Source organism: Ceratotherium simum, chromosome 5, assembly GCF_057802395.1.
Source record: "Ceratotherium simum simum isolate JZ-2026a chromosome 5, ASM5780239v1, whole genome shotgun sequence".
Classification (NCBI taxonomy): domain Eukaryota; kingdom Metazoa; phylum Chordata; class Mammalia; order Perissodactyla; family Rhinocerotidae; genus Ceratotherium; species Ceratotherium simum.
Genome location: NC_141904.1, coordinates 36,885,086 through 36,897,333, shown reverse-complemented (window position 1 = coordinate 36,897,333; position 12,248 = coordinate 36,885,086). Strand labels below are relative to the sequence as shown.

Genomic DNA, 12,248 nt, shown 5'->3' with positions numbered 1-12,248 from the left:
CCCGGGATCAGAACCTAGGCCGCCAGCAGCGGAGTGCGCGCACTTAACCGCTAAGCCACGGGGCCAGCCCTATAATTAGACTTTTACAATTTTATCAAACTGATGGGTAGGAAATTGTATCTTACTGTTGCTTTAGTTAGTGTATTTCCCTGAGTTCAAGTGCAATTGAGCTCTGTAAATTACTTAACAACATCCTTTGCCTGTTTTTTTTTTTTTTGAGGAAGATTAGCCCTGAGCTAATATCCGTGCTAATCCTCCTCTTTTTTTTTGCTGAGGAAGACTGGCCCTGAGCTAACGTCTATTGCCAATCCTTCTCCTTTTTTTCCCCCAAAGCCCCAGTAGATAGTTGTCTGTCATAGCTGCACATCCTTCTAGTTGCTGTATGTGGGACGTGGTCTCAGGATGGCCGGAGACGTGGTGCATCGGTGTGCACCCGGGATCCGAACCCCGGGCCGCCAGCAGTGGAGCTCGAGCACTTAACCGCTAAGCCACGGGGCCGGCCCTGCCTGTTTTTTTAAAAAATTGGCTTATGTTTTCTTTGATTTGTAGTTCTTCAAATATTCTGAATAGTAATCCTTTGTTAGGTATACCTTTATAGATATCTTCTCCCAGACTGGGGCTTATGTTTTCACTTTTTGTTTTTCTTCATTGGGCAGATTTTTAAAATATTTAAGGAATGACAAGTGTACATATTTTGATCACATACACATCCCTGGTTGGCTGGGTGCGTTGCCCTGTGTCTGCCTCACTCCCAGATCCTGGCTGTCTTCCATTAGAATATGGCCTGTGCCTGTGGCCATGGGAGAGGGCCAGAGCTCTGCAAGGGCTCACCCTGCCAGTGAAATTCTCCAGCTAGGAAGTGGCACCATATCACTGCTGTTCACAGCCTGCCCAGCAGAAGCAGTCACCTAGCCCTCTCAACACAAGGAGGCCTGGAAAGGCAATCAGACCTTCTCATTTAAACAGAAGTTTTTTATGTAGTCAGATGTACTGATTTTATTTGTTGCCTGTGCCTTTTCATAACGAGATTATTCATATACCACGAAATTCACCCACGTACCTGTAAAACCATCACCACTATTTAATTCCATAATTTTCCCATCATCCCAAAAAGAAACCCCAGGAGGATGTAGATAATGCGGGAAGGCAATGCATGTGTGTGTGGACAGGGGACACACACAACATCTCTGTACCTTCCTCTCAATTTTGCTATGAACCTAAAACTGGTCAAAGAAAGTCTTTACAAAACCCCCCAAAACCCAAAGCAGTCACTGCCAATTTCACCCAATCGCCCAGCACCTGGCAAGCACTAATCTACTTTCTGTCTCTATGCATTTTTTTCTGGATATTTCCTGTACATGAACTCATGTACAAAGCTGGCTTCTCTCACATTTTCGGGTGAACACAAATCAGTACTTCATTACTTTTTATGGCTGAATAATAGTCCATTGTAAGGATATACCACATTTTGTTTATCCCATCATCAGTTGAGGGGCATTTGGACTGTTACCACTTTTTGGCTATTATGAATGATGTTACTACAAACATTCACTTACTAGTTTTTGTGTGGATGTGTCTTCAGTTCTCTTGGATCTATATCTAGGAGTGGCATTCCTGGGTCTTGTTTTAACACTTTGAGGAACTAACAGATTCTGTTCTCAAGTGTTTGTACCATTTTACAATCCCACTGGCAATGTATGAGGGTTCCCATTACTCTGCATATTGTATTTTTGATTACTGGCTGTTAACTTTTAACAAGAAGGGCAGCTCCAAGTGGCCGGCTGCAAAGGGGTGCAGTCAACCCTAGAAGGTTTGAGTCAAGCTCACCTGACTCTGTTGGAAGAGGCTGAAGGAATCCAAGGGGGCTGAGGATCAGGAGTTGATTCTAGAGCTTTCCTTCTTTGCACTTCCCTCAGAAATGGGTCCTGTCTCATTTTATTAGCAGCTTCTCCCGGGGCTTTCAGAGGATTAAGCAGAAAAGATTGCTTCCCTTAAAAAAAAAAAAAGTGCATCCATCCAACTTTTTGCATTCAACAAAGTCTCCCATTGTGTCAAGCTAGGGACAAAAGGAAAATACAAGTGAGGGGCCTGGAATAGGAAATGGAGAATGGGGGTTGGGGCTCAGAATCCATTAAGTTACACTCCCATTTTGAGTCTTTTAGGAAACTGCTACTCAGGATGTGTCATAGTTTGAAGCTGAAGGTATCAACGAGGCAAAAACCAAAATGCTCAATGCCAACCTGAGCTCAGGTGAAGAGCAGAGGTTCTCTGTGCCAGGTACCGATGCTTGGCACCTTAAAAAGGTGGCCCCTGCCCTGTAGAGGTGAGACCTAGCACCATCAGAACTTCTGCAAACTCTTATCACAGCAGGGAAGGGACACAGAACAGGAGAAAACTTGAGGGAAAAAAGGAAAATCCAGCCTGCTGGTCATCTCTAGTTTGCCAGGCCCTCCATTCAGAGGTCAAACCTAAGGCTGATAGACACAGAAATCAGGTGAGCCAAGTTGGGGAAAATTGAGTTCCAATGAAAAATGAAGTCTCCAAGTAAACTGTGAACACACACAGCTCAAAAGAATAGTCTTCCTTAACCAGCCAGCATCTATGGTACCCTGCCAAAGAGAGGAGCCACTTGGAAGAGTTGCTCACTTTTCCTGGCCAGAGTTTACACCCAAGTTGGTCCCCTAACCCGCGGCAGAGGATATAAGGCCAGTGCCCACCAGGGCAGTAGCATCTGTGGGAAGGGGTGCGGTGGGGTGAGGTGGGAAGAGGACTGTAATTGGGAAATTACATTATTAGCCTTCTAGAGGGACATCCGCTACTCAGTAATTTGGGAGAAGACAGGCTTGGGGCTGCCAGATCTGAAATTTCCCAAGAATCTAGAAGTCTACACTTTAAAACATTTAGGCTCGTTAACATTTAGGCTCTTTAACATTTCCTCTATTTTAAAATGCTGGTATCCGGCCGGCCCTGTGGCTTGGTGATTAAGTGCGCGCGCTGCGATGCTGGTGGCCTGGGTTCGGATCCCAGGTGCGCATCGAGGCACCACTTCTCCGTTCATCCTGAGGCCGAGTCCCACATGCAGCAACTAGAAGGATGTGCAGCTACGACACACAACTATCCACTGGGGCTTTGGGGGGAAAAATAAAAAAAAAAAAAAAAAAAAAAATCTTTAAAATGCTGGTATCCACCTGTTTTGAAAACACCACACGGACCCAATCTGGCCCACCAGCCAGGCGTCCTCTGGGCCATCACCTCATAGACTTCCTTTCATGAAGCAAGGTGCACACCCGCTTGTTTATTCTGGATTAAAGGATCACACAGACACATTGTTTCCATGGAAAAACCCTCTTGTTTATTTGATTAAACAAAAATAAAATAAGCTGCATAGGAACAATTTTAAAGTCCAAAGAGACACCAACTTTGTTTTAAGGCTGCAGTAGCTGATACAGCATCTCCTTGCTACCTTCTCCAGCCTTCTCTGTGGACCACGGCGATACATTCAGAAGCCTGTTAGCTAACACAGGAGTTTTTGAACACTTTTCCATCAGTTCTTCACCTGCTCATTGCCTGTCATGCTTGCGGCCTGCAGTTTATCATTTAAGATTTAAAAGTAAAAATCCAGAGGGGGAAAAAAAAAAAAACCCCCACCCCAAACAAAAACCCACTTTAAAGGTTTGGGGAAAAACCTTCGCTTCCCCATTCTCCACTTAATTGATGGGATCCGCACCACCACAGCAATGCCCATTTAAAAAGTGTCAAGAGGCAGTTGGCACCTCAGATGGGCCTGCACCATGGTTTCTGTGGCCCAGGGAGTTATTCTGCTGGGCAAATTCCTTACATCATGTCTGCCTTGGACAAATTTAAAAAAATAATAATAAAAGGTTTAACTTAGTCATTCTAACATCAGGCAACACGCCCATGTTAAATTTCTCCAATTCTGCCTTTACCTTCCTCACCAAAAAGAAACAAGACTCAACCAAGTCATGTGTTCTACACTTAAAAATTAAAGCATTTTGCCGACCAGGCATGACAGCTAATGGACAGTATTAAGTAAGATTCATAAAAAAATACTAACAACCCTCCCACCCACCCGAGTATACCTAACATGCTAGTTAAAACCAACAACCCTTACCCACCCACCCTTCTCACCTGCATTGATTTTAGGGGAAAAGAAGGAAAAAAAAAAGAAACCTTACCACCCTAAAAACAAGAAAACCCCAGAAATGTGAAAAATCTTCTTCTGAAGGAAGACAACTACACAGACTGCTAGAAACAGAAAGGTCTATTACAGAGCTGGTTATTTAAAGAAAGTAAACACTTTGCTACACACGTTAACATTCAGTCAGTGTGCTCTGAGATAGAGCCTTAAGAAAAATACTACCTGAGCTTGTAAGTTAATACAATCATTAAAAGGAGGTCTAAGACCATGTGGATACACAAAACTTTTAGAACCATTACTGGTTAAATGATGATGGAAAACATCCCACCAGGCTGGCTTGTTAACCCGTAAGATCAGTTTTTAAAAATAGACATCATTGAGGTATTTCTTCACCATGACATTTTAAACCCAATTCACAATAATTACAGTGGTCTTAGGACCCTCTCTTCCAACCAAAACAAAAATTAACTAGGGGACGAACAGAGAGGTAGAGAGGCAATATAGTATATCATGGTAATGTGCTTCTCAACTTTATCAAGTATTTAATAAACAAGCAAAGGAAAAAAACAACCCGTCAACATGTTACCTTTGGTAGGAAAAAAAAATTAAACACAAAACAAAAGAGCAACACACACGTCACCAGTCAGTGCTCAGTGAAACAGTGACTGTTGCAATGTCATGGTGATGAACATACTGCTGGGTCCAGAAAAGCTACAATTACAATCAGGAAGTCTAAAGGATTCTCATTCCCTTCAAATATTTGATGTTTCCAACAACTAGGACCCTTAGAATTGCTCCTAAAAGGGTATATCTGTAGACATTCAGAATATAGATAAAATATTTTTCTCTTGAAGAGAAAGAGAGACCTAAAGGTCTTTATTTGCAGTTAAGTCCTCAAATAGGTCAGATGAACCAGTAGTTTCATAATACTGAAAACATGGCAATGATGTGCATAATTCCTAGTGGGGAAGAAAAAGTCAGATTGGTAAGAAATACTGGGATTTATGACTACATTTGCCTGAGTAGAGGAATATTTGGTTTCAAAGTTTCTTTTTCAAGGTCAATCAAATGTTTCTCCTGGGAGAAATCAGTTCTGGATTTATGAAAACATTTTCTTCTAGAGGTAGCTTCCCACTCCCACCCCACTCCCCAGGGGATTAATACTATTCTTTTCAGAGACCCGTCAGATGCTAACATGAGGTAGATGACTTTCACCAGAAGTGAGGTAGAAACCAAACAAAAGCAGACGATGTGGTGTGGAGAGGTATGTGTGTGTCCTGTGCCCCTGGCCCGCAGGAAGCCAGAGAAGGCTCAAGAGCCTAGGGAGGTCCTGGCTCTATATATCCCACGCAAGTACAAGAGAGTTTGACTTTTATACAGCCCCAGACTGTTGGAAACTCCATATGAGTGATGTTTTAAATAAATACCCTAAATACTTTTTGGCACCATTGGATTTTTTTTTTAACAGAAAAACAGCCTATAACTTTGGCATATCTTTCACTATCTACCAGAACACAGCAATCTTAGAATCTTCCAAAGAGGAAGACAACACATATACAAACAGTATTCTGCTGCTTCAAGCCTAAAAGACTTTCCTCCTCAAATCATTAAGCTTTGGCTTAACTAGAATAAAACAGACTGAGCCGGTCTCAAGCTATTCTCTTACAACTCCATCACCAAGTGCCTTCAATCTGGCAACTTTTTTGGCCCAACACATAATTTAGATTCTGTTTATGGTACCCTTGTGTTTCCCCAAATAAGTTAGACTTAAAAGGGCATCCATCAGTCGAAGAGTTAGTGTACTTGGGGTACTGCCCAGGCCACTGGGCTCCAGCCAACTCGCGTGCCGCCTGCCAGCCACAATATAGCACAGGTTCTGAGACAGCATTGCTTCTCATGACCAAATTTACAGATTTTTTTTAAAAAAGATTTTAACACTTTTGAAATGTTAAGTCAGTGTCAACCAAAAGTGGCTTTTATCTGTGGGTTAGATTTCCTTTAGCCATCTCCATACCCAGACCTATATATCGAAATCCAATTGGCATCTCCAAATATACACTGACCTTACACCCCACCCCACCACCACCTGACCAGATCAGACACACATGGGGATTATTGTCTAATTATCACATTTACTCAATAGAAAAATTTTATCCTCCTCCCTTGCAGCACCCAGAACCTTATCTTCTCACCATGTTAAAGACTCCCCTCTTTGACCCAATTCCTACTACCCTAGTGTCACCTTATAATGGGCAGGAGATATGCATTTAAATACACCTCTCTTGAACAGCCTCACTCACACTAGGGAGTTCCAAGGGTTGGCTTTTCTCATCCTTGATTCCACATTGTACAATTCACACACTCCACAGTGCTTCGCACCAATCTCCATGGGTCAGGAGTCAATCAGGGGCAGCTTCAGATGGCCAATGTTTTAAAAACAAAAGCTTCTCAAGCGTGACCATGTTTCTCAAATGGAAGTCACGCACAATTATGGGTGCAGAAAGGTAAGGAGATGTACCACCACTGAGGGTCATAAGGCAGCATCACCCACCTACACACTCATTTCAAGAGAGGGCCTACTAGCTTTAAGCCTGTAAATTAGTTAGTCTATTAATTAAAACCTGATAATTTCAGCCATGCGTGGAAACCCTGGCTTTACAACCAAATCCACAGAAAAATGTTAAATAAGCAGTTTTAGTTACTGCTATTCACCAAGAAAATTTCTCACTCAGGTCCCAAGATTTCCCCAGATGTGGGGAAACTGGGAAGGAAAGATGAGAGTGAAGATGATGACGAAAATGAAGATGGAACAATCCAAGTTAGTAACTGCCTGAAACAACTTATCCCAGCCAAAATCACGACCTAGGCTTCTGAGAACATTTTTAAGAACTTTCAAGATCCATTTCCTCAAAAAAAATATTTTTTAAGCATTTAAAACCAGTTGTCTTTGGTGTTTCAAGGGTGATTTGTTGGGTGGTCGGGGGGCAAGGTGGCGAGGGAAGGAAGATCAGCACTCAGTTATTCCGAAATAAAAAACAATAACGCTTAATTACATGAGCTCTTCACCAAAGAACTTAGAACTGAGGGGCAAAATAAAAGGCAATTGAATAGGAATTGGGGAAGGATTCACTATTAAATTCCTCAATAAAAGAAAAGGCGTTTCCACAAAACAACATTTCCTGACACCTTCCCACCCTGCGACACAGCAGCCGGGAGGCAGCAATCTGAAGCTACTTTCCAATTTTGGGATCCTTTATCACATGCAGTTCTCCATTACGAAGTGAGTTTTTTCCCATTTTGGTCACTCAGAAAACCTAGAACTACAACTAAAGCAATGGGAAGAGACAGGGTACCCTGAAGTGGCAAATAAAATGCCCACAAAAGCTGGATGGGAAAAGCAATTTGATTGATTTGCTACACTGTTCCCATCATCTCCTCTTCTTTTGGGATGACAAAAACAAATTGCTCCATTTGTTAGTTTATTCTGTTCATTTAAAACTATATCCATATCTAAAGATGAATGTCTCTTAAATAAAGGAACAGAAACTGATCTGTTAGTCTTTCTGTTTAAACAAGAGGACCCCCGCAAGCCACTGCCGTCTGAGAGTATCTCTTTTTCTCCCGAGGTGTGCTACCCTGGAATTTGGTTCTTATTTCAGTATTTAGCGGGAATGCAGAGACCCATACGGGTTCTGACAAGCAGGGTGTCAGCTACACCTACTTTCCACTTGAAAGGCAGATAATGCCCAGAGGCACAAGGTTTTGTACCCAAGTCCAGCTTAATACAAACCAACCCTGTAAAGTGACAGATGCCATCCCCCAGTTCTGCATGGGGAGTCTGGCTTCAACGTTCATTCTTTGGTACCAAGATACAGGTTTAACAAAAGATATTATATCCTCCATTTCAGGTTGGGACAATTTGGTTTACAAATCCTTTACATTCAAGGCCTTTGGGGGGAAAATTCACATTAACCATGAGGTCCTACAGTATGGCTCTGGAGCAGACCACTCGGTAAAAGTGACCCGAGCAGAGGGTGTGGGGATGAGCTGTTCCTATTAATTTGACTTTCAAACGATCTATTTCCCTGAACTTCCAAAGCAGGAAAAAATTGTGCTTTTAAAATAAAAGTTCATGCCTTTGCCTACTCTTCTCAGGAAAAGAAACACCTGAACATTCAATCTAGGGTCGGGGATTGACCCTTGTCCTCCTGCAGAGTCCAGAAGAGTTTGGGGTGCCTTGCTTCTTTCTCATGCTCTTTATGGACCACCTCAGCACATGCATTGTCCACACACCAGTCCATGTCTGAAAACCCTCTTTCTGAGAATGAGGTTAATTTTCTTCCTCCTTCCACCTAACTCTTTATAACCAACAGCAAACTAGGAATACTTAACTTTTGAGACTACTTTTAATCAAAAATCCTGAACTACATCTATTTTTTAGAAACCAAAGTGTGAAAAGAAAAGGTTCTTTGGGAGGTGGTATATCATTTTCAGCTTTACTCTTTTGGTGTAAGAGGGCTCAACACACACACCCATTGACACACACACACCCACACACACCCCCTCCTTTAAAAGAAAGATTACATACCCTAAAATATGAATGGTCTGCTTTTCTCGGCTAGCAAGCCACAGCCACATCTTCTAGGAATAAGTAAAGATGCTGAACAGGATGATAAACACATTGAGGTATGAAAGGAGAACACAGAAAAGTTCTCTGTTGCAGCATTAAAAAAAAAAAAAATTAAAAAAATTTCCAAAAAGATCAAGATCACACAACACAATCTAACCCCATAAACACAGTATTCTCAAGAACACAAATACCCTATAATTAAGCATTTTAAATCCCATTTTTCCATGTTTTATAGTTTTTCGTTTTTTTACTTAGTAGTTTCTTCGTGTTTCCTTGGCTCAATCTACAGAATACACCCCACCACACATATCCAGCGCCCTCCCAGCCACAGAGATGCTCGGCTTGTGCATATCACGTCCCATGGAAGGGAAGAGGGAGACGTGAACTCCACTGAGTGAGGGTGGGAGGAGGGCAGAGTGCCTGTTGGAGAAGGAAATGTAAAGATTTATGAGGTAGATAGAAATAATCACTTCACAGGCTCAATCCCTGCAGAAAAGACAAGTACATTCATCTGTAAAAAAATAAAGATGAGGTAGGAGTTAAGCAATGTTGTACTTTTCTTGTTCTCTTTAGACAACAGAAAAAAATTTCCCTGAGACTGTTTCTTCTCTGAAATTCAAAAGGAGAGAGAGAGAGGTACACAAGCACACCCCAACACAGAAGCCCAGAAAATGTGATTAGAAGATGAGGATTCGATTGTTGCCAAAGTCCACCACGACGATCATTCCATCGGGGGTGACGGCGATGCCGGAAGGGCGGTCCATCTGCCCAAATCCACTGCCTTGAGCACCAAACTTGCACAGGAAGCTGCCGTTGGACTCGAACATCTGCACCCGGTGGTTCCTGGAATCCGCCACAATGATGCGCCCCTCCTGGTCCACAGCCACGCCCTGTGGGCGCAGGAACTGCCCATTGCCAGTGCCCTCCGAGCCCAGGAAGCGAGCTGATTGGCAATCAGGGTGAATGACCAGGAGCCGGTGGTTGTTGAAGTCAGTGACCACCAAGTGGCCCTCATGGTTGAAGGCCACCCCCCGTGGGGAGTCAAAGTGCTTCCAGAGAGCCCCCTCGAAGCCATACTTATTCAGAAAGACTCCATCAGGCCCGAACAGCTGGATCCGGTGGTTCCGAGTGTCAGAGACCAGGATCTTGCCCTCAGAATTCACCGCCACATCCCAAGGGTAGTTGAACTGCCCATTCTTGGTTCCTTTCTCGCCAAATTTGAGGAGGAACTGGCCCTCAAAGGTGAAGATCTGGATGCGATGATTGTCCTTGTCAGCCACAACGATCCTGCGGGAGGCGTCACAGGCCACCCCAGCTGGTCGGTCGAACTGCCCAGGCCGCGAGCCCAGGGTACCAAATTTGTGGTGGAAGGTGCCACAAGGCTTGAACACCTGGATGCGGTTGTTGCTGCGGTCGGCGACAACGATGTAGCCCTCCTTGTCCACACTCACGCCCCAAGGGCGGCAGAGTTTGCCATCGCTATCGCCCTCGCTGCCGAAGCTCAGGCCCGGGAGCCCGATGCCCACGTAGCTGCGGCCCGACTTGACCACCACCTTGAAGGGGCTGTTCTCGATGTGCTGGTTGCACATGGTGACGGACACCAGGTGCTCACCCTCCAGCTGGGGCCGGTAGCTCACCACGTAAGTCCCGTTCTGCTGATCGCTCACTTCTGCACCAAACAGGTTGCCATCGGGGCCCAGGACCACGGCTGACATTAGGTCACCTCCTGAGAGGCGAGGCTCCCCGTCGTGGTCATAGCCAATAACGGTGAAGGAGGCCACCTTACCCTGAAGGGCCCGCTTGAGGCCATCGCCCGTGGCCTTGGTGAGTGGGGCGAAGGCGCCGCTGCTGACAAAGCCAAAGGACTTGATGGCGAGGTAGAGTGCCTGGTCGGGTGGTGTGAACATGACCCGGTCATCTTCCTGGGGCTGCAGGAGGCTGCGCACAGTCTTCAGCTCCTGCACCTGGGCCAGCATGCGGTCTCGGGCCAGCAGGATGTCCAGCGCCCTCCCCTCCTCCAGGACCTGCTGGACGGCACTGATGGTGCTCTCGAGCTTGTTGAGGTTCTGCCGCAGCTTCTCCACCTGCAGGTACAGAGACTTGGCTTTCACCTGGCGGATCTTCTCTACCTGCAGGAAAAGGTGAGGATAGGGAGAGGGGACACAGGCTTAGAACCAAGCACAGAAAACAACACAGAACCTGACACTAATCACCAGGAAGCCTAGCCAAACCCATACTGAGGGACAGCCTACTAGAACAACTGGTCTGCACTCTTCAAAAATGGCAAAATCCAAAGACAAAGGAAGGCTGAGGAACTGTTCCAGGTTACAGAAGCTGACTAAAGAGACACGGCAACTAAATGCCATGCGTGATCCCGGATTGCGGGGGTAGTACTATTAAACCTACTATTGGTGAAATTTGACTCCAGAGTGAGGATTAGATACTAATATTAAGATTGAGGGCCGGCCCCGTGGCTTAGCGGTTGGGTGCGCGTGCTACGCTGCTGGCGGCCCGGGTTCGGATCCCGGGTGCTCACTGACGTACCGCTTCTCCAGCCATGCTGAGGCCGCGTCCCACATACAGCAACTAGAAGGATATGCAGCTATGACATACAACTATCTACTGGGGCTTTGGGGGAAAAAATAAATAAATAAATAAATAATTATAAAATTTTAAAAAAAAAAAAAAAAGATTGAACTTCTGGGCCGGCCCCATGGCTTAGCGGTTAAGTGCACACGCTCCGCTACTGGCGGCCCGGGTTCAGATCCCAGGCGCACACCGACGCACCGCTTCTCCAGCCATGCTGAGGCCGCGTCCCACGTACAGCAACTAGAAGGATGTGCAACTATGACATACAACTATCTACTGGGGCTTTGGGGGAAAAATAAATAAATGAACTTCTGACTTTGATTAACTGTGATTATATAAGAGAATGTCCTTGCTCACAGGAAATAAACATTGAAGGATTTAGGGAGTAAAGGGGCAGCATGTCTCCAACACTCCAACTCACTCTCAAATCACACATGTACATGTACATATAGAGAGAGAATGAGGAAAAAGGAGAAAAATGTAAATAATTGGTGAATCTCGGTAAAGGATATATGGAGTTTCTAACTTTTCTGTAAGTTAGAAATTAAATGAAAATAAAAGTTAATAACAGCCATCTAATAAATATTTACTGAGCACCTCCTTTGTGCCAGGCACTAGAGGTACACGGTGACCAATAAGAAATACGGTCCTTGCCCTCAGAGCTTTTATTTTAAAATGAGATATTAAGCAAGCAAATAAAGAAATTATGTAAGATAATTTCAGACAGTGCTAGGTGTTAGAGAGCAGAAATAAATGTGTGAAAGACAGTAACTAGGGAAGCCTGATTTATATAAAGGTTGTCACAGACAGGTGGCTTTGAGGGTAGAGAGAAAAGTGGCAGCAAGGATACTAGAGGCAGAACTGGCAGGA

At 44.5% G+C, this 12,248-nt stretch overlaps 1 protein-coding gene across 2 annotated transcripts in view; it reads right to left on the bottom strand.

Annotated features, from left to right (window-relative positions):
* Positions 1-4,120: 4,120 nt before the first annotated feature.
* TRIM71 (tripartite motif containing 71) overlaps positions 4,121-12,248 on the bottom strand; it is a 71,626-nt gene continuing 63,498 nt past the window's right edge. For both annotated transcript variants that reach the window (XM_087430676.1, XM_087430675.1), the window contains one exon: positions 4,121-10,918. In XM_087430676.1, the coding sequence (XP_087286802.1) occupies positions 9,467-10,918 (1,452 nt within the window). In that variant the 3' untranslated portion in view covers positions 4,121-9,466. The remainder of the gene's footprint in view (positions 10,919-12,248) is intronic.